At 36.4% G+C, this 23,741-nt stretch overlaps 2 protein-coding genes across 2 annotated transcripts in view; one reads left to right on the top strand and one right to left on the bottom strand.

Annotated features, from left to right (window-relative positions):
* The window catches only part of LOC102803797 (stimulated by retinoic acid gene 6 protein-like), a 16,184-nt gene extending 13,464 nt beyond the window's left edge, over nucleotides 1–2,720 (top strand). The window contains exon 17 of the mRNA XM_078007925.2: nucleotides 391–2,720. Within this exon, the coding sequence (XP_077864051.1) occupies nucleotides 391–572 (182 nt within the window). The 3' untranslated portion in view covers nucleotides 573–2,720. The remainder of the gene's footprint in view (nucleotides 1–390) is intronic.
* Nucleotides 2,716–23,741, bottom strand: LOC100375166 (major facilitator superfamily domain-containing protein 12-like). The gene is made up of 12 exons (XM_085506876.1): nucleotides 23,683–23,741; nucleotides 19,025–19,179; nucleotides 17,791–17,921; nucleotides 17,320–17,527; nucleotides 16,491–16,623; nucleotides 15,954–16,130; nucleotides 12,414–12,506; nucleotides 12,159–12,251; nucleotides 11,543–11,710; nucleotides 11,040–11,134; nucleotides 9,485–9,612; nucleotides 2,716–4,249 (listed from the first exon to the last, which is right to left on the bottom strand). The coding sequence occupies exons 2-12, from the start codon at nucleotides 19,144–19,146 to the stop codon at nucleotides 4,131–4,133; spliced, it is 1,467 nt and encodes a 488-aa protein (XP_085363002.1). The 5' UTR covers nucleotides 19,147–19,179; nucleotides 23,683–23,741; the 3' UTR covers nucleotides 2,716–4,130.

Genomic DNA, 23,741 nt, shown 5'->3' with positions numbered 1-23,741 from the left:
ATGTAAGATTCCAAATCAACCACACTAGTACTTTCAAAATGCGTCAAAGCTGATCCTGTTTAAGTACAAATTCGCCATGATAACTGGTGTTATTCATTTGATTCTGATAATAGCTCTGGTTATTTAATAAACCATCTTGAAAAGCATACCATCATTTACAAAAAATTATTCTGTTCGAAAAAGGAAGATTACTATAGCTTCTATCAATTCGATACAAAATAAAACAAGAGCATCACTGCAGGTGAATACAGAACTATGAATTATGGGTCATTAAGATATTCCTGGAACCCAATGAAATACACTCTTTTTTTATTACATTATAGAACTCTTGTTTCAAAAATAAGAAATGAGTTTTATTTTAAGTAATACAATTTTCCTTTTCACTGACAGATCGCCAACTCACATTAGCTCGCCCTTTAATGATGGATAAGTCGAACATACCTCGTAATCGTTGGTGGATGGCCATCACACTGCACAACAACCCATCCCTGCGAGAATTCCGCGCACCAAAAACACATGACAACAATAATGGAGTGGTTGCCGAAAACGAAGATGACTGGGTGGATTTCTAAATTCTTACCATAACATACGTGAACAACAACAACAACAACTAAAAGAACAACCACTAAAACCATGATCAGAAGTAAAACAGTTATACCCGGTAGTATTAGAAACAAATCTCAGTAAGAAAGAAACACTCGCCATGGCTCGAGTTCTACATTCACGAAGAAATATTAGTGCATCCTGTTTCCGGGTTGTTACAATGTCGCCAATCAATAACCACCATATCCTATACGCAATTTTTATTATTATCTATTTTATGTATATTTTCGGTTGCACATAACTGTTAGAAGTGTAAATGCATTACCGGAAACTAATTGTTTATATTCACTGCAATTATATGCACAGAGCAAGATATACGTCTTACAGTGCCTTCCTATATAGTCTAATATAACACATTGAATGTACGGATAATTAATGTATGAGACACGTTTGAGTGATTAAAAAGAAATATTTATGAGAGAACTCATTTTAATAATTTGCATAATTTAAGTTTGGATATAATCATATGCAACGTAAATAAGTGTCATCTTTAAGAATTCTTGAAAAAATATTTTAAAACAAAATTCATAATAATGAAGATGATAATTTTGAATGTACATTCGTGCAAAAATTTTTATTCAAAATATATACGTACTTGTTCGGTTACTGTGAGTTAATGGGGCATAAATTGATTACTGGTAATACTACGTTCACGTCCTATTTCGTAGCTTCATGTTTTTTTTTAGATATTTGATTAATTATCTATTCATACCGACGTAGGTGTTCATATCGGCACATCTTTGTAACACCACTTTTTGTGATCATTTTAAGCATAAGAAAGTCATTTGCGGGATATGTCTTCTCGTCAATTCTTTTCTATCGTCAACAAATCGTCTTTAGTTTCATTTTTGCTTAATGAGTTGACACTACGTCATCCACTTCACTCATCGCGTTTACGCCACGTCATTCCATTCACTCATTGCCACTACGTCATCTCATTCACTCTCCACGTTGTCACTACGTCATCCTGTTCACCATTACATTGTTGCTACGTCATCCCATTCAGTCATTGCGTTGTCACCATGTCATCCCGTTTACCCATTACGTTGTCACTACGTCATCCCATACACTCATTGCGTTGCCACTACGTCATCCAGTTTACCCATTACGTTATCACCGGGTCATTCCATTCACTCATTTCGTTGCCACTACGTCATCCCGTTCACCCACTAAGTTATCACTACGTCATCCCATTCACTTATTACGTTCATTACGTCATCCCATTTACTCATTGGATTATTACCCCTTCTTGTTTTTCACTCGTTCGTCTCTGTCCACATTTCTCAATGGAAATCTTTATAACTGAAGTCTTGGAAATCGTTTGATTTGAAACTAATCAATCATGTACTAGAAGGTATATTTCCGTGTAAATTTTGAGTAGTCGAGTATTTTGAACATTTTGAACATAAGAAAAAGCCAAGTATCTGAACATTATGCACATTACATTGCTACTCAAAGTAAACATTATTTTTACATATTTGATAAAAAGATGGACAAGAAACAATAAAACTATGATGTCACCATACCATGTAATTCCATACAATACCCTTTGAAGAGTCTTGTTTACCTGGTAACATTCTATCAATTAAAGTACGGCTACGAGGGCGCTAACAGTAAAATTCTGAGACGCCAAGCAGACTGTTAACATCCGAGATGTCATATTTTAACTAAGTACTTCGACCTATGCGAGTTTTAGGTGTTCTGCAGCTGTGTGTGGAAATCAGAACTGATGCATGTCCTAGTAAATAGGCATTGTTGAGAACAACGAAACTGGTGAACGGGTACTGTTTGGAACTAAGAATGTGTTCTTTCATTTTCTAATTTTAGTAAGTTAACTATTCCTCATTGAAATCACCAGCCCGATTGCTCTTACATTTTATTATTAGAAAATTCAAATTAGTTCCATATCGTATGTGTGCGGGTGTATCTCTATCAGATTTGTTGTGCAATAGAACAGACAGTGGATTCAAATGATTGTCACTAATATACCTAACGTATGCATACAAGTCACACATTCATAAATAGCATTTCACAATTTTGCTTTGACTGTATTTACATATATATTTGTGAATGTTTTCCACATCAATGTGAAATAAAAATGAACTTGCACCATAAAATAGCATGTGCTTTTTATTATGTTGTATTGTTAATTGTTATTTCTGGTTAAGTTTATATAGTACAATACTTGATCTGATTAGCTGATTTGCAGCATGTACCCTGCATAGTATAATTCCCAATCTGATTGACTGATTTGCATCATAGCCCCTGTATTGTACAGCACCCAATATGATTGGCTAATTCGAACCATGGCCCTGTTGGTATAGCATAGTGCCCAATCTGATTGACTGACTTGCACCATGGCTTCTTTATAGAATAATGCCCAGTCTGATTGGCTGATTTGCACCATGGCTTCTTTATAGGATAATGCCCAATCTGATTGGCTGATTTGCACGCACCATTGTCCGATTAGTATAGTATAATACCCAATCTGATTGGCTGATTTGCACGCACCATTGTCCGATTAGTATAGTATAATACCCAATCTGATTGGCTGATTTGCACGCACCATTGTCCGATTAGTATGGTATAATACCCAATCTGATTGGCTGATTTGCACGCACCATTGTCCGATTAGTATAGTATAATACCCAATCTGATTGGCTGATTTGCACGCACCATTGTCCGATTAGTATAGTATAATACCCAATCTGATTGGCTGATTTGCACGCACCATTGTCCGATTAGTATAGTATAATACCCAATCTGATTGGCTGATTTGCAGAATGCCTTCTGTATAGGATAATGCCCAATCAATTGTTTTTTGTCGCAATGAGCAATATTGTCATTGCATTTTAGCTGATACTGTTTTTTTGTGTCCTTGGTGCTAAGTTCCACTGTTAATTTCTATGTTATGCAGTTTTCCTTTAATGACCGAAATAGACATCTTACTAATTCAGTGATATGAGAGCCATTGCACAAAATAATAGTGGTAAAAAGGACAAGGTGCTTCAATTGGAACATGCACAAATGAAATGGTGTACTCTCTATTCTTTAATTCAAAACCCAGCTGCTTAAAAATCTACATAAACATAATATGGACTGCATTTTTTTATATTACTACATATACAATCATTTCAGATTAGCCATGGACGTTGCGAACTGGAAATCTTTGTAAATATATACAGATGTATATAGTGGATTCAAATGAAAGGTTTTAGTTTATTAGATTGTTCTTGCATACTGCAATCTATGCACAAGGCTGATTTTTGATTGGATGATGCCAAGGTCATTTTTTAATTATATCTATCAGTGATAATGTCAAAATCACAGTTATATTGATTGGTCTGTTTTAACTGCTATTTTGTGTAAATACAGCCAAAAAGCGAAAAATTTATTCCAGCTAAAATAAAGTATTTACTGTAATCTGAAATGAGAGTATTTGGTGTGCAAGTGAAATGCATATTTTTGTCAGTACTATGTAAATGTTATTAGAGTGTATATTTTTAGCAATAATATTGCACATCAAATCATGTGTTGATGGACCCATGAGTCTCAATTATTTCATCTGATAATAATGATGTATGTTCGGAATGATTTTTGTCTTCATTTGTGGACTCAGAACCAGCAACATTGTTGAGATGTGTATCTGTAAATATAAACACAACAAGCTATTAGGAATTTGTACATTTGCACCACGCCTTGATGCGAGGTGAACACTAAACACTGTACCACGCCTTGATGCGAGGTGAACACTAACCACTGTACCACGCCTTGATGCAAGGTGAACACTAACCACTGTACCACGCCTTGATGCAAGGTGAACACTAACCACTGTACCACACCTTGATGCAAGGTGAACACTAACCACTGTACCACGCCTTGATGCAAGGTGAACACTAACCACTGTACCACGCCTTGATGCAAGGTGAACACTAACCACTGTACCACGCCTTGATGCAAGGTGAACACTAAGCACTGTACCACGCCTTGATGCAAGGTGAACACTAAACACTGTACCACGCCTTAATGCAAGGTGAACACTAACCACTGTACCACGCCTTGATGCAAGGTGAACACTAACCACTGTACCACGCCTTGATGCAAGGTGAACACTAACCACTGTACCACACCTTGATGCAAGGTGAACACTAACCACTGTACCACGCCTTGATGCAAGGTGAACACTAACCACTGTACCACGTCTTGATGCAAGGTGAACACTAAACACTGTACCACGCCTTGATGCAAGGTGAACACTAAACACTGTACCACACCTTGATGCAGGGTGAACACTAACCACTGTACCACGCCTTGATGCGAGGTGAACACTAAACACTGTACCACGCCTTGATGCAAGGTGAACACTAACCACTGTACCACGTCTTGATGTGAGGTGAACACTAAACACTGTACCACGCCTTGATGCAAGGTGAACACTAACCACTGTACCACGTCTTGATGTGAGGTGAACACTAAACACTGTACCACGCCTTGATGCAAGGTGAACACTAACCACTGTACCACGTCTTGATGTGAGGTGAACACTAAACACTGTACCACGCCTTGATGCAAGGTGAACACTAACCACTGTACCACGTCTTGATGCAGGGTGAACACTAACCACTGTACCACGTCTTGATGTGAGGTGAACACTAAACACTGTACCACGCCTTGATGCGAGGTGAACACTAACCACTGTACCACGTCTTGATGCAAGGTGAACACTAACCACTGTACCACGTCTTGATGTGAGGTGAACACTAACCACTGTACCACACCTTGATGCGAGGTGAACACTAACCACTGTACCACGCCATAATGCGAGGTGAACACTAACCACTGTACCACACCTTGATGCGAGGTAAACACTAACCACTGTACCACACCTTGATGCGAGGTGAACACTAAACACTGTACCACGTCTTGATGCAAGGTGAACACTAAACACTGTACCACGCCTTGATGCGAGGTGAACACTAAACACTGTACCACATCTTGATGCAAGGTGAACACTAAACACTGTACCACGTCTTGATGCAAGGTGAACACTAAACACTGTACCACGTCTTGATGCGAGGTGAACACTAAACACTGTACCATGTCTTGATGCAAGGTGAACACTAAACACTGTACCACGTCTTGATGCGAGGTGAACACTAAACACTGTACCACGTCTTGATGCAAGGTGAACACTAAACACTGTACCACGTCTTGATGCGAGGTGAACACTAAACACTGTACCACGTCTTGATGCAAGGTGAACACTAAACACTGTACCACGTCTTGATGCGAGGTGAACACTAAACACTGTACCACGTCTTGATGCGAGGTGAACACTAAACACTGTACCACGTCTTGATGCGAGGTGAACACTAAACACTGTACCACGCCTTGATGCGAGGTGAACACTAAATACTGTACCATGCCTTGATGCGAGGTGAACACTAAACACTGTACCACGTCTTGATGCAAGGTGAACACTAAACACTGTACCACGTCTTGATGCGAGGTGAACACTAAACACTGTACCACGTCTTGATGCGAGGTGAACATTAAACAATGTACCACATCTTGCTGCGAGGTGAACACTAAACACTGTACCACGTCCTGATGCGAGGTGAACACTAAACATTGTACCACGTCTTGATGCAAGGTGAACACTAAACACTGCACAACGTCTTGATGCGAGGTGAACACTAAACACTGTACCACGTCTTGATGCGAGGTGAACACTAAACACTGTACCACGTCTTGATGCGAGGTGAACACTAAACACTGTACCACGTCTTGATGCGAGGTGAACACTAAACACTGTACCACGTCTTGATGTGAGGTGAACACTAAACACTGTACCATGCCTTGATGCGAGGTGAACACTAAACACTGTACCACGTCTTGATGCGAGGTGAATACTAAACACTGTACCACGCCTTGATGCGAGGTGAACACTAAACACTGTACCACGTCTTGATGCGAGGTGAACAATAAACACTGTACCACGTCTTGATGTGAGGTGAACACTAAACACTGTACCACGTCTTGATGTGAGGTGAACACTAAACACTGTACCACGTCTTGATGCAAGGTGAACACTAAACACTGTACCACACCTTGATGCAAGGTGAACACTAACCACTGATCCACGTCTTGATGCAAGGAGAACACTAACCACTGTACCACGACTTGATGCAAGGTGAACACTAACCACTGTACCACGCCTTGATGCAAGGTGAACACTAACCACTGCACCACGTCTTGATGTGAGGTGAACACTAAACACTGTACCACGCCTTGATGCAAGGTGAACACTAACCACTGCACCACATCTTGATGTGAGGTGAACACTAAACACTGTACCACGCCTTGATGCAAGGTGAACACTAAACACTGCAGCACGTCTTGATGTGAGGTGAACACTAAACACTGTACCACACACTGATGCAAGGTGAACACTAACCACACCTTGATGCAAGGTGAACACTAAACACTGTACCACGTCTTGATGCAAGGAGAACACTAACCACTGTACCACGATTTGATGCAAGGTGAACACTAACCACTGTACCACGCCTTGATGCAAGGTGAACACTAACCACTGTACCCTGTCTTGATGTGAGGTGAACAGTAAACACTGCACCACGTCTTGATGTGAGGTGAACACTAAACACTGCACCACGTCTTGATGTGAGGTGAACACTAAACACTGTACCACGCCTTGATGCAAGGTGAACACTAAACACTGCACCACGTCTTGATGTGAGGTGAACACTAAACACTGCACCACATCTTGATGTGAGGTAAACACTAAACACTGTACAACGCCTTGATGCAAGGTGAACACTAAACACTGCACCCGTCTTAATGTGAGGTGAACACTAAACACTGTACCACACACTGATGTGAGGTGAACACTAACCACTGTACCACGCCTTGATACAAGGTGAACACTAACCACTGTACCAAGCCTTGATGCAAGGTGAACACTAACCACTGTATAACACACTGATGCAAGATGAACACTAAACACTGCACCATGTCTTGATGTGAGGTGAACACTAAACACTGCACCACGTCTTGATGTGAGGTGAACACTAAACACTGTACCATGCCTTGATGCAAGGTGAACACTAACCACTGTACCACGTCTTGATGTGAGGTGAACACTAACCACTGTACCACGCCTTGATGCAAGGTGAACACTAACTACTGTACAAAACACTGATGCAAGGTGAACACTAACCACTGTACCACGTCTTGATGGAAGGTGAACACTAAACACTGCACCACGTCTTGATGTGAGGTGAACACTAAACACTGCACCATGTCTTGATGTGAGGTAAACACTAAACACTGTACCACACCTTGATGTTAGGTGAACACTAAACACTGCACCCGTCTTGATGTGAGGTGAACACTAAACACTGTACCACACACTGATGCAAGGTAAACACAAACCACACACTGATGCAAGGTAAACACAAACCACACCTTGATGCAAGGTGAACACTAAACACTGTAGCACGCCTTGATGCGAGATGAACACTAACCACTGTACCACGCATTGATGCGAGGTAAACACTAACCACTGTACAACACACTGATGCAAGGTGAACACTAAACACTGTACCACGCCTTGATGCAGGGTGAACACTAAACACTGTACCACGCCTTGATGCAGGGTGAACACTATCCACTGTACCACACCTTGATGCAAGGTGAACACTAACCACTGTACCACACCTTGATGCAAGGTGAACACTATCCACTGTACCACACCTTGATGAGAGGTGAACACTAACCACTGTACCACGTCTTGATGTGAGGTGAACACTAAACACTGCACCACGTCTTGATGTGAGGTGAACACTAAACACTGCACCACATCTTGATGTGAGGTAAACACTAAACACTGTACCACGCCTTGATGCAAGGTGAACACTAAACACTGCACCCGTCTTAATGTGAGGTGAATACTAAACACTGTACCACACACTGATGTGAGGTGAACACTAACCACTGTACCACGCCTTGATACAAGGTGAACACTAACCACTGTACCACGCCTTGATGCAAGGTGAACACTAACCACTGTATAACACACTGATGCAAGATGAACACTAAACACTGCACCACGTCTTGATGTGAGGTGAACACTAAACACTGTACCACGTCTTGATGCGAGGTGAACACTAAACACTGTACCACGTCTTGATGTGAGGTGAACACTAACCACTGTACTACGCCTTGATGCAAGGTGAACACTAACTACTGTACAAAACACTGATGCAAGGTGAACAGTAACCACTGTACCACGTCTTGATGGAAGGTGAACACTAAACACTGCACCACGTCTTGATGTGAGGTGAACACTAAACACTGCACCACGTCTTGATGTGAGGTAAACACTAAACACTGTACCACACCTTGATGTAAGGTGAACACTAAACACTGCACCCGTCTTGATGTGAGGTGAACACTAAAACACTGTACTACACACTGATGTGAGGTGAACACTAACCACTGCACCACTTCTTGATGTGAGGTGAACACTAAACACTGTACCACGTCTTGATGTGAAGTGAACACTAAACACTGTACTACACACTGATGTGAGGTGAACACTAAACACTGTACTACACACTGATGTGAGGTGAACACTAACCACTGTATCATGCTAAAATGCGTAATGAACAGTAACTGCTCTACCACCTACTGTTGCAAGGTGACCACATTGACCTGTCAATGAAAGACTCAATATTCTCATACTGTTGAATATTGAAGTTGTTAGTTCCATAACCAGACAATTTGTGAATTTAGAGACGTTTTCTCAGCATTTATGACTACAAATTGTCAAGTTACCCTGTCCATGAATTTTACTTACCTCTTCTTCTTTTTCCAATTTTTTGTGGTGCCAGAATAGCCAGAATGATGAGAGCAAATACAGCAAAACCACCTGGAACGAAGACCATGATGTACTGGTAGTACCATTTACATTCTACACAGCATGTGCTGAAAAACAAAGCAGTGCATCATGGGAGTCAGAATACTAACATACAGGCATGAGCTACGGTATAGAAGAGATGTTCAAACGTTTTTGGATGAAAATCAGCACCAGTCAGGTAATTTTCATCAAAATTCAAGAATACCCAAGACGAACATTTGTACTTAAATTTAAATAAAATAGGTCAATACATCCAAGAAATGATGTTGGATGATGTTGCACTGACACACAGACACACACACATAAACAGAAAAAAAAGAAAACACAAATCCCCATTATTTTTGGTCTTTTTTTGAGGGGAAAGCAGATAAAACAAGTCATTGAAAATGACACAGTTGCCGTTAAGTTTTCTTTGTGCTCGTCATATTAAAGTGTAGGGGTTGTCGCGAGCGTGTCCTTGAAACTTGAGTTCCAAGTGGCGTATACAACAGATTGTTTATTCACATCAAAACACGCGTTTCGTGTCGTAGTAATATGGCCAAAAAAAAACCAGCTGTTATTCGGCCATCTTTGATCTGATTATGAAACACACTGATATGTATGATGTATGTGCCAAATACGAATGAAAATGGTACATAAATTGTGGAAATATAGTAGTAAGGCCAAAAAGTCAGATGGCTGTCAATCGGCCATCCTTTGAAAACCAGATTTTGAAACAAATTGTCATGGACATGCATCCTAACATGTACATGTATAAACTGACAGAGCATGTCCAAGATACGGCATAAAAAAACAAAAACAAGATGCCTGCCAGTCGACCATCTTTGATCCAATTGCAAAATAAATCGTCATGGACATGTATCATAACATGTTTAATCTATGTACCAAGTTTGAATGAAAACTGACAAAGCATGTCCAAAATTTTCAAAAAACAAGATGGCTGCCAGTCGGCCATTTTGAATCGAATCGCTAAACCACTGCATGTGCATATGTCCCACATAAAGTACTAGGCACATGCAAAGAATGAACAGAATCGGTCCAAGGGATTCTGAGATATGACTCCGGACGAACACACAGACGCACGGACGGACGGAGACCGAATTATAAGTCCCCGTTTTCGGACTTCGTCCGAACGGGGACTAATGAATTGACAAGCAACTAATAAGCAAATCAAATTAGAGAATACAGTATGTGCATTATCCTAGAATATATATGTAACAAGTTTCATCAAAATCAAAAATGTTTGGTTCTTGAGATAATAGTAAAACAGACATACAGACTGCAAAGACTTCCATTGTATGCTAAAATTCGCACACAGGAATAAAAAATAGGACTGTAAAAATTGTTTGGTTTATATGACAGATATTATTTTATTTTTATTTTTTTACAACAAATATGGTGTTTCCAGGAGCAAAATACTCCTAGGTAGGCAGAGATTTTTATAATATTTTAGTTTTTTTAGTTTATTTTTTCTAATTAATTAATTAATACTTACACACATGGATGAAAATCTTGTATAAGGATAATAGCAACACCATTTGACAGCTTATCTGTAAAACTCATTGCACCGTAGACAAATGCACCACTTTCCTAGAAATACATTAAACTGGTGTTACTAGTCAATCTGGCAATCTGGTAGAAGAATGTTTGGACATTGATGAGTCTGTCATTGAATAACTAAAAAAGACATTAAGTTGTTTAAGACATTGTTTGTCTGCATTCAAACATTTGTAATTGCCAAATTTCAAATCATGGAAACGAAACAGAAATTTTCAATTCAATGTATGGCCAAAATCTGGTCTGAATGGCGATGTGAGAGAAATCCATCAATAAACAAAGAAGCCAGAAATACTTGATTTTAGTGTACAGGTAAGGGTGCACAGATGCAAGTGGTTTGGTCTATCTTTAAGTTCCTGTTGTAATGTAACATACAATAAAATTAATAGAATTAATAAAGAAGAAAGAAAAGTCCAGAAATGATATTCAAATGACTCTTACAGTATTCTGACCAATGAGATCTGCTGTCATAGACAATGATGTAACTAGCACAGTAGAACCACCAGCACCAATCAGGACAGCTGACGCATAGATACCATTACCAATATTGCGAAACCATAAAGAAGTACTAAATGCGATCACCATGAGAGCACCAAACATGTATGTTAACTACAAACAAACACATAAAAGACAATATTATTAATTAGTTGCATGTTAAGATCACTTTTACAAGTATATACCTTGCTATACATTACACATTCAATCAAGTCTAAATTGGAATCTATAATTTTGATTAGTGTGACAAACTTCTGTCAACCCAGAACCCCCCCCCCCCCCATAGACAGGTTTCTGTATACCCAGATACCCCCCCCCCCCCCACAAGGCAGGACTTTGTATAACCAGATACTCCAATATCACCCTGTCAACCTAGATACTCCAATATCACCCTGTCAACCTAGATACTCCAATATCACCCTGTCAACCTAGATACTCCAATATCACCCTGTCAACCTAGATACTCCACAAAAACTTATTTGACTATCCAGAAAAATCAATATGACCTGTATAACCAATGTCAACTCAGATTTTGATGAAGTGAATACTAATGATATCTTACCTTCCTGCCAATGAAAGCATTTATTAACTTCATAAATAATGACGTAAGGAAACCACTGATATATATAATAAGAGGAATAATGGCGATATAAATCTGAAAAGAAAAAAAAATGCTCAAAATCAATGTAAATTATTCATCCACCTTTATACAATCTTCCAGTGAACACATCACACAATTTTTGTTTTCTTTGTTATTGTATACTAGTTTGGACATTGAACGGCTAAGTGTTAATATTATATCCTGATATCTACATACCTTATCAAGATGAAGTGTATCATGTAGGAATAGAGGTATATACACCTGAGATATGTTAACCATAAGTCGTGTACACATGTACAATAAAGCAATCTGAAAAACATTGTGAAACCATTGGTACCTTTATCCTTTTACAAACAAGAAGATCAACTGAACATACCGGTAACATAATATACTATACACTTATCCATCTAATTCCCTACAATGTCAATATCCATTTGATTTAACCACCATATCTATAATAGTTTGATTTATATATTGTATTATTAACTAAAACAGCATCTGAACATTACTAGATAATAGTGATATGTAAATGTATTGATAGATTAATTGATTGATTTGCATGCTTGATTGATAGTTTTCTTATAATCTGTACATACTGTAATCGACTAGCTTAGCACCCATGCTCGGCTAAGCACCCCCTCTCCCTTTTGGGACATTCCTATTTTCATGTTGCTAAAATGACGACATGATTATAAATTTGCCATCCATTTGATTTAACCACCATATCTATAATAGTTTGATTTATATATTGTATTATTAACTAAAACAGCATCTGAACATTACTAGATAATAGTGATATGTAAATGTATTGATAGATTAATTGATTGATTTGCATGCTTGATTGATAGTTTTCTTATAATCTGTACATACTGTAATCGACTAGCTTAGCACCCATGCTCGGCTAAGCACCCCCTCTCCCTTTTGGGACATTCCTATTTTCATGTTGCTAAAATGACGACATGATTATAAATTTGCAATTAATTATCTGAAATAATACCGTAAGTCTAATTGTTGAAATCCTCAAATTGAGTACACTTATAGTACATACATTGGCTACTTATGTGAACCAGAGAAGACGGGATTGTCTTATCTGTTTTGGAAAAGTTTGAATTATATTGCCCTTAGCATGTAATTCTTGATATACTACCAACAATATTTCATGAATAAAAAGCTGTCTTGATGTGTACATGTGTGTATTAAACAAATAAAAGTATGTTTTGAGAATGATATAAAATTATAGACTGGTTGCTATGTGGTCATGGTGACTTTGTACCAAAAATACCATTTTATACTTGGAATACTACCTACCATGTTTGTTGGGCCACAGTTGGATGAAGTGAGTGGTTAATTGGGAATGTCCATTAAAAACTCAATTTAATTGTCACCAAAATGGAAGCATATTTCAAATAGGAACTAATTTGTTCAGGATTTGAATAAAATATAAGCTTTTTGACTTGTTGCTCTAGGCATGGTTGTTAGCTACACATTCAATTACTGAAGCTATTATGTAATTCAAAGTTGTTTTTTTTTGCTTTTTCTTACCCAGACAGTCTTGGCGAGATAGTGTTAAAATTTCTAAGCATTGTCATTGTTGGAACATACTCAAACATCAATTTTAAAATATAGGAAACCGAGGCACGCGTATGTGATTAAAAGTCCCGAAAGTTTGTTTGCGTTGCTCTTTGATTGACAAGTCACTGTTGATGTTATATGCAAATGATTGCTGGTCCCAGTTACGGAGCAGCCGGTGTGCGACTTCCTGTCCTGGCTCTCTGTTTACTTACCTCAAGCGCGATCAACTAGCAAACTACAAAAAAAAAAACAGACAAGACGTAGACGCTTCCAGCATGCAAGCGGAATGAAACAAAACATACACTTGTAAATGATAAGTAAACTTTTTCACCCTTAAATAAATTGATTTTTTATTTACCGGTATTTTCATGAAGGAGGTAGCGTCGATAGGGCGATTTAATTTTCGCGCAAAAGAAGGCCACAATTTCTTTTGTTTTCTTGGTGTATAGATTTCAAGCTTTTTCGCATTGTGGGCGAAACTAAAAAATGTTTCCACACATTTTTACTCTAACGGAATTTTAACACTGGAGTAAACATTTTTCACTTCGCTACAGCGAAGTGAAAAATGTTTACGATTATCGTGCTGATAGAATTGCTGATAGAATTGCGATGCAATCGACAAACAACACAGCTGTTGCTGTCATTGATAACTAACTTTTCAGTGTCAAAATACACATTGTCAAACATAAAATGCTCGGTTAATTAAAAATAGAAAAAAATACCCTGGGAATTACCAAAAAATAAGCAACGAGATGCTGTTTTTAAACACCACGAAAAAATCATGCACTCTGCGATGCCATCTTGGTTACCTTAATCGGAAACCCTCTTGTCAGCTAGCATGCACCGGTAGCGATGTCGCAAACTACGTTGTATGGTCGTGATCGGCGACCTCTGGTACTAAGGAACTCTATGAATGAGGTATTTCCAGAGGTCGGAGTTCGTTTAATTTGCATCGACCTGTCTCGTCTGTAGTTGAATGAAACCTGCCTCGATTTACAATAGTTCTCCTTCCAATGTGACTTCATTTCAAATTTGTTTCACCGGCGTTTGGGTGATTGAGTAGTAAAAATTGTGAATAGCCGTTGTGTAGTAAAATATTAGGACCCATTTCAACCTGGTCGTCTAACTTCGCACGGTCCACGGAAACTGCGTCATACAAAGTATTTTTTTAAAGGTTTTAAAGGTAAATTTAGACTCAACCCACCCAATTGCGATCGCTATGTTTATATAACTGTATGAATATGTCATCGGCTTTACGTAATCCATTGTGTCCCTCCCTCAGTGGAATTGATAACACGACGCCATGACAGTTTTCATGCAAGGTTGAGACTTCGTGGATGATTTTTCGTCCATTTCCCTCGAATTGTAAATATTTTTTATTTTTATTTTTTTACCTGACTATTTAACATCAGCAAATTACGGTGTATGGTGTATTTCTAGGAGTTTATGTTACACATATGAAGCGAATGGTTTGTTTTAAAACATTTTTTTTTACAAAATGGCGATTATCTCAGTTTCATTTTTGCTCAAAATTTCAACTTTAAAACTATTTAACTTCTAGACGGTTCATTTGTTTTCAATGAAATTTTCAGGGGTCATTATTCAGGTCTATCCTAAGTAAATGGCTTCGTATGGTTTCACTGTCTTTACTGGAACAGAAACAATAGAGCTGCCAATTAGCGGCTATGTTAACTGTGAACGATTTATAAAATGTGAATGTTTCAAAGAGCACTGTGTAAAAACTGTTCAATGGAAACACTAATAAATAAGCCATTATGTTCCTAGTAAACAGAAGTTTTAAATAAGTGTTTTTAAATTAAAATCAGGGTATGCATTCAAAAGTTAAATAGTTTTAAGTGCACTTTCACCTAAAAAGTATGATTTTAACCCAAAATCAACATCACTTAATAATATGGTATCATAGTACATTATTGTAAACCATAAAACTCAAAAGTTTAAATAAAACTCTTTCAAATGATATATAACTTGAAGGGTAAAAATTATATTTTACTCATGTAATTACAGTAATTAGAGGCAATTAGAAATATAGTCTCCCAACCTGCATCTCTACCTTATCAATTATTTCAATATACATGTACTTATATGTATGCTAATAAATTCAGTGCATGCATCACAAGTTTGTCTTTAAGAAAAAAACATTACATGTATTGTGGGGATACTCACAAGATAAAACTGTGGCTCAATCAGCCAACTTTTCCAGCTCATTTGACGTTGTTCTGACAAATGACCATTGATAAGATGTGTAGACTCTTGTAACGCCCGCCCAGGATTCTCTTTAGTTCCAATGTGAAATATGGAAGAGAATACAATTCCTGTACCAATCACAATAGCTGATAATTTCTGGAGGGAAAAACATAGTTAAACTTGTTGACATCATAAACGTATGGTAGGAATGACCTCTTTTGAAATAATGCCAGTTGTAATAATAAAATATTATTTTGCCTATCCTTGTATTTTTGAAAAAAAAATTGGAAAAAATATGAAAATCAAAAAAAGCTTAGTGAGAACTCTTATGTGGTATTGGAGACATGAAATTTTTAATTCATTTTGAATATTACATAATATTAAAAGTGAATCAAATTACTCATTCATTCAATAAACGGTTTTATTCCTCATTTCTTGGCATATCTAATTGATGTTGTACATTATTTGTGAGTGTGTGGCAGAATTGAAAACCAAAGTTTTGTGTTAAATACTTACTGTAAATGTTGGGATATCATCTGGTGAAAGAGACTGTTCTGTGTCATTAGCCGGTATGGAACCAGAAAATAAATCTAATAAAAACCATGTAAGGCCGTACACAAATATATTGGCTATCACAGTGAAGGCATACCTATGAACACAACATCAATTTGAGTTTAGTAAATCTGAGAGGATTTACATGTAGGTATGATAAAATAATAAACCTACAAAGAAGGTATATATATATATTATATATATGTATAATATCAAAGCAATCAGACTTGCAGTTTTCAAGAATAAGTAAAAAATATCACTTTTTACTAAAAATGACAAAAATATTCATCAAAATTAGAGAATTAAAGATATCATCACGAAATGAAAAAAACCTGAGATTGGTCCACAAGAAATACCCATATGTATAATATTAAAACAGACTTGCGTTTTTAAAAAAGAAGTCGAAAATATCACTTTCACCAAAAATTGTTACCTGTAGTAACTACATGTATACGTATAATATCAAAGCAATCGGACAAGCAGTTTTTACTAAAAATGACAAAAAGATTCCTCAAAATCAGAATTAAAGATATCATCACAAAATGAAAAAAATCTGACAGGGGTCTACCCAAAATACACCAGGTTATAGTTTTTGAGAAAAAGTTGCAAAAGTAAAAAGTTGATTCAAACGACAGACGTCAATGGGTGACAGCGGACAATCACTCATATGATAAGCTCTGCTTGACAAAGTCGACAGTGTAGCTAAAAAAGTCAGGCCTATAAATTATAGGTATTTTCTGAAAGAGTTTTATTTGAAAATTGCTATCATTGTCCAATATAATGTGCATCTTACCTGATGGCATTTAATTCAACTCTTGTACTTTCATTTGGTGAGAGTTCAGGAATGAGTGCTAGATGTGAAATCTGAGTAGACGCCCAGCCAAATTGAAATATAGCAACAAAAGGTGCGTAGTAAATAAATCGTGCCCAATCAGGTGAATCATTACAAGTAATGCAGGGATTGAATAAAAACGGAAAACTAACAGCAACACAAATAGTACCTGCAAAACAAAGATTGGGTTAATAGATAGTAATTTATGACTTATCATTATGTCACCATAAGGTATAGCATATGTAGTAATTTTGTGGTATTGCACAGAGTATCTATAGCTTACCATATTAGGAAACGAGAATTCCAAATAAGATTTAATTATGGGATATTTTCAGAATGGCTGACACTTTTTAAAATATGTATGATACATGTATTTCAAATAACAGCTATAATCACAAACTCCAAATAGATCCCTGTGTTCGAACAACTTACCCAAAAGATGCCATGTTTTTCTCTTTCCATAAAACCTTGTTGACGTTTTATCTGATTCGTAGCCAACAAGAGGTGTACTTATAGCATCAACAATTTGGCCCAATAACATTAAATTGCCTGCCATAGAATTACTAAAACAAAACAAAAATCAAAGAATTCTGAAAAAGTTAGAACTGTACTGTGCTTGAGAGTATTGGAAACATGAAATAGATAAGGAATAAAAATGTCACATTGACATTTACAAAAGAGGGCTTATTGCGGAGAAAGACATAGTTCAACAATCAACATTCTGACACATGTATTGTTGCCGTATTCCTGTAGTGGATGGGTTGAAATAATTTTGACTTTGACAAATTTTGCATCACTGAGCAAATTTACTGCACATATGTGCAATGCATTGTGGGAGAGAACATCCCACTGATTATAACTGAAAACTATAATACTGAAAACTCACTAAATATCTCAACATTTTGAAAATGTTTTCACAATATTTATATAAACAGATTTATATAAATAATTTATTCATAATACTGTAGGCCTCCGGCCTCAAGGTATACTCATTGTAATTACATAACATGTTACAGAGGACAATGTCATTTTACAGTGACTGAAAAAGAACAAGAAAATATGAAAAGATCATGAACTGTCAGACCAAAATAATTGTATTACGTTTTTTTGTGGCAAGAAAAATAAATTTAGAAATGTTACGCAAGATTACTGCATTTTGTAATTGTAATAGCGATATAAATTTTTCAGGTGAGGGAAGTGTATAATAATAACTTGGGATGTATTTAGATCTCAACTCTTGGTAAAACGGACAGATAATGCAAAAATGGTACTCGTTCTCTACACAATTGGTATTACATAAAATACAAACTTTTTCTGTGCGTGTATTATGGAATTTTCTATCAGTTTCAATACGTAGACAATGGGCAGAAATTCTTAGGCGACACAATGCTTCCCTGTAACAGTCTTTTTGGATTTATATAAACAATAGATTTTCACCATGTGTCACTGTTAAAATTTTGAGATGTGAAGAAATAATCTGACCATAGAAACTACGCAAAAATGCAAAATTTGACCATCTTTGCCCCATGAGATGATCTCCCTAGAGCATAGAACAAACGCCTCCCACTATGTATTTTTTATGAACAATAGAGCTTAAGTATAACAATAAAGACAATAGGCAAATGACAGAATCTATTGTAATGTTAAAATGCTGACCTCCTCTTACCTGAAAGATAGGACAGTGTGAAAATAAATAAGTAAATAACTGAACCATAAAGAGGCACACAAGTCGTTCTGTACATGACCAACACCATAGGCGTATCGCTTTAATATTGGTAACCTATCCATGCTTTATATGAATGTTGATTTGCTGATTCAGATCTAGAAATAAACAGAATTAAAAATATTACATCATTATAAATTGAACCAGTAAATGGTGGATATATTTTCAATTTGAAGGTAAGATAATATGACAAAACTTTCAAACCACTTGATTATGATTACGTTAAAATCATGTTTCAATCCTAGGTGTGGTATAACTATCTCTTGATCATAAACAGGTACATCTAGTCACCAATCTGATAATATTCATAGCATGATGCAATGGTTGTATCGCCTAAGACAGCTATTTGGACTTTGAAATTCAAACGTAAAAAATACAGAAGCATGAATGCTGTGCTCATTTACTGTTGTTCTAAATGTTACAGTGTCTGGATATTCAGTGGAACAAGTTTTTTTTATTCAATATGTTGCAAAATTGCATTTGGAATTCTAAATCTACAGGTACCATCGTGCTACCAATTACATTAAAAATTAACAGTGATTCCCTTTAAATCTAGTGTGTCTAGCTACCAGTGTAAATAAAAGATACCTCATGATTGCAGTGCAGCATTTCCCAGTTTGGCTTTTTACCCCAAAATTCCAACTTACAATATATTACATATAGTTATAGATGCTATATTACATATAGCATCACAGAATAATTTGGTGCAAATTTGACATAGCATCACAAAATAATTTGGATTTTTTAATTAAACTAGGGTACAAGATTATGGTGGTCATCATAATGCCATCATGTTTGATATGGTCTTATGTATAAACATATGCATTTCAAATACAAATGTTTTTATTTAAAAAAACAAAGGCACTAAGAAGATATGAAAGACGTGAACATCTGGAAAAAACAGCAATTGACTGCCCCCCCCCCACACACACACATTCAGACACGCTCTCATACTGTCTTAGTACAAAAAAAGAGTATTTCTAGAAATTTGTGTTTTAATTTGTGATCAATCCACATGATCATACATCATATTATTATCCTACTTGATATGCATAATAAAAACACACTTTTGAGTTGCATTGTAGCTCAACTGTTAGATGGAGAAATAGTAATCTTAAAGAATGTTTTTATTTATGACAGCTTTAAAAATTTTCACAACTTTACATAATTTTTTTTATTCTTAGAAATTGATATTCAGAGTCTGTTATTAACTATGCATAATCTGAAAGTAACTTGCGAACCAAAAATCCAAATAGTGTCTTAGAAGCACATCTCCAATGAAAGACGTGTAAACCAAGATTGCATTCATTATATACAAAGTCTTTAAAATATACTTTATTTTGACCATAGACACACGTCTGTTATTTACAGAAATGCTACTAATAGAGCAAATACAGTAATTAGATAAGTACTAGTTGTTACAGCTTTCTGATTTCTTCACTACACTACACTACACTACACTACACTACATGAAATTGATTCAACAGTTGAAAAACTAGAGAATTTTAGTTTTGAATAAAATATTGCTCAGTATAGCAATAGGTAAAAATGGTTATTACTGTAATCCCCCCCCCCCCAAAAAAAAAAAAATTGAAATTTTTACATCTCAAAGTAAATAAATGGATACCAGTAGTTGACAGCTGTTTTCATAACTATTAAAACAGTTCTGATTTGATTACTTGAATTGTGGTCCTCAATAAAACTCATGTGAGAAAGCGTTACAGCAATTCCAGGCACTGATTTGACGCTGAAGTAGTGCTAGATGTAGATAACATTCTACAATAGATTACACACTTTGTTTTCACATATACATAAGTTGTTAAAAATAACGCAGACAACATGTCTGCAATTTCAAGCACATCAGAAGGAAGCTCCACCCATAAAAGTGGCAGTACATTAGTTTTGAATTTCTCCTCCAATAAACGATTGAGGCTCTCAATTTGCATCCACATCCCCTCAACAAGGGACTGTGTTGCGTAACATGTTATTTCAGTGAGAGGGGCACATAAAGTTGCAGCACTGTAAAGAACGTTAGTTATTTTACAGAACCAGCTGACCGACTGATCATTGCAGAATTGTTGATCAAAGTGCATTAATTCCTACTATGGAAATATCCGTATCACGCCATTCCATATAACTGAAAGGTGCCTGTAACAAATGTCCTATGAAGACTTCGTCCAGTATATCAATAATGAAGTTGAATACATAAGTAGAATGGGTGTTATTCGATTATTAATCTTGACGATGTACCACCAAATAATTGGTTTAAACAGCTTATCACTAGAAACAAGTCACAAGTCAGGGTAGGGTTCTTGTTTTTGTTGAATTTCCCATTCGTAAATGCTCGGTCTCTACGTTTTATAATATTCAACATAGTCTATAACTTTCTCAGTTAGTTTTTTAGTCGCAGATTGGGCGCTCTTGCGCTTTCCTGGCAGGATACCCTCGGTGGTAACAAACCGTTTGAAAATATTATATATTTACTATATTTTATGGTATTTGTATTTCTTTGTATTTATGTTCCTTACCATACAAAAACCCTCTAAAGGTTTTTAGTAGTGTGTTTGATCTACGATCTCCACGAAAATACAAATCGACAACTTTTGTTCTCATTCAACTGGTTTTGCGACTCCTTGCTTCTCCATCGATTGCGGTGTTTAAACAACATGGACAAATGCTGATTTGTAGACACGTCTTTTTTATTTATTTTATTTATTTATTAACACTTACTCACTCCCTGGAGTGAGTGGCAATGGTTACAGATAATAGTAAAAGTATACAGTATTAATGTATTAATACACTAATAAGGAATAAAAAAAAAAAAATAAAAAAAATAAAAATAAACTAAACTACAAAAACAGAATATTAATGGAGAAATAAAAATAATAAAACAAAATTTGTCTAATTTCAAAGCACTTGTTGATATACTGTGCTACCTGGATAACAATACTATCATTATTTAACAGTGCAGTGAACTGTTCTTCAGGAGGCAGGTTGTGAAAGGAGTCAATCACATCAGCCGCCGTATCAAACAGAACACTGCATCTATTTCTGTATTTGGGACACTCCACCATAAAATGAAATTCATTTTCAATGGTATCTTGGTTACACATGTCACAAACCCTGTTACTGAGTGGAGTACATATATATTGAATTTAAATGTTCTGTAAGTTCTGAGTTTGTTTTTTCCCTCAGACTTTTCACGAATATCACTATGGATTTCTTCTTTCCAATGGGATGTAAATTTATGTTTGAGGGTGGACTTGATATTTATTTCTGCTGAAGTTAATTTATCGCTTTTTATAAATTAAACATTCCTGTTTGATATTCTTCAGCAAGTCTGTAATTTCAAAATAACACTTAGTTTTTAGGCTTTTATTAACTGAAAAAGCTTCTTTAAGAAAAACATTTTTGGTATTTTGAATGCGGTTGTAATATTTTATTAATTGATTTTTAATAAATATATCCAAAGGGTATCTCCCTAACTCGCTGTAAATTCCCATAATTGGGGTTCTTTGGGAAACTTGAAGGAGATATCGACAGTATTGAACATTAATGTCCTCAACTGGTGATTTGGATGAGAACTCGTCACCCCATACATCACTACCATAAACAAGTATCGGTTGTATTAGTTTGTCAAAAAGCGATAGTGACAAGGTGATGGACAATCATTCCTCTGATTTGCAACCGATGTTTATATTTCTAGTTACAACTTATGTATATGTGAAAACAAAGTGTGTAACCTATTGTAGAATGTTATCTACATCTAGCACTACTTCAGCGTCAAATCAGTGCCTGGAATTGCTGTTTAAATTGTACATAGCACATAGCACATACCGGTATGTGTATGATAGAAGTAGTCACTACCATAAACAAGTATCGGTCGTATTAGTTTGTCAAAAAGCGATAGTGACAAGGTGATGGACAATCATTCCTCTGATTTGCAACTGATGTTTATATTTCTAGTTACAACTTATGTATATGTGAAAACAAAGTGTGTAACCTATTGTAGAATGTTATCTACATCTAGCACTACTTCAGCGTCAAATCAGTGCCTAGAATTGCTGTTTAAATTGTACATAGCACATAGCACATACCGGTATGTGTATGATAGAAGTAGTTGCATATTAAAACAGGTAAGAGATTTACTTTAACAAAATGGAAAGTAGGTTACCGGTATTGTTTTAAAGGGGCGTGTATATCAGCACTTTCCAAGCACTATAAGGGGCCGACCATTATAAACTGTGGCAAGATCGAGAGATGCTACACGTACTGTGGTGTTCATTTGTTTCACTTAGTTATTATGAGCTGACTGTTGAAATGTGTGATTTTTTTCAAGATTTTCGAAGTACAGAATTATTTTGCTCAACATGTTCAACTCCACACATACTACCAACTACCGTATGTGTCCGATACGAGTTCCGATATGCCGTCTCGATCTTGTAGACAACGGTTGAGTCTCGTTACAGCTCCCTGGTGACAGTGACACCGAGTACACAAGCACACATCCCAAACTAGTAAGATATTACTAGTCTGAGATATTTGCAAGGTAACACCCGCTGAGAGCAGTTCATGGTGGTAATTAAAGTCTATTTGCTTACCATATTGCCGGCTTCACCACGACGAGAGTCAAAACACTTCCAACCCTGACAAAACATTA

This window comes from Saccoglossus kowalevskii, chromosome 13 (assembly GCF_978046115.1).
Source record: "Saccoglossus kowalevskii chromosome 13, keSacKowa6.1, whole genome shotgun sequence".
Classification (NCBI taxonomy): domain Eukaryota; kingdom Metazoa; phylum Hemichordata; class Enteropneusta; family Harrimaniidae; genus Saccoglossus; species Saccoglossus kowalevskii.
Note: the sequence above shows the minus strand (reverse complement) of the source record. Positions and strands in the feature narration are given on the sequence as shown.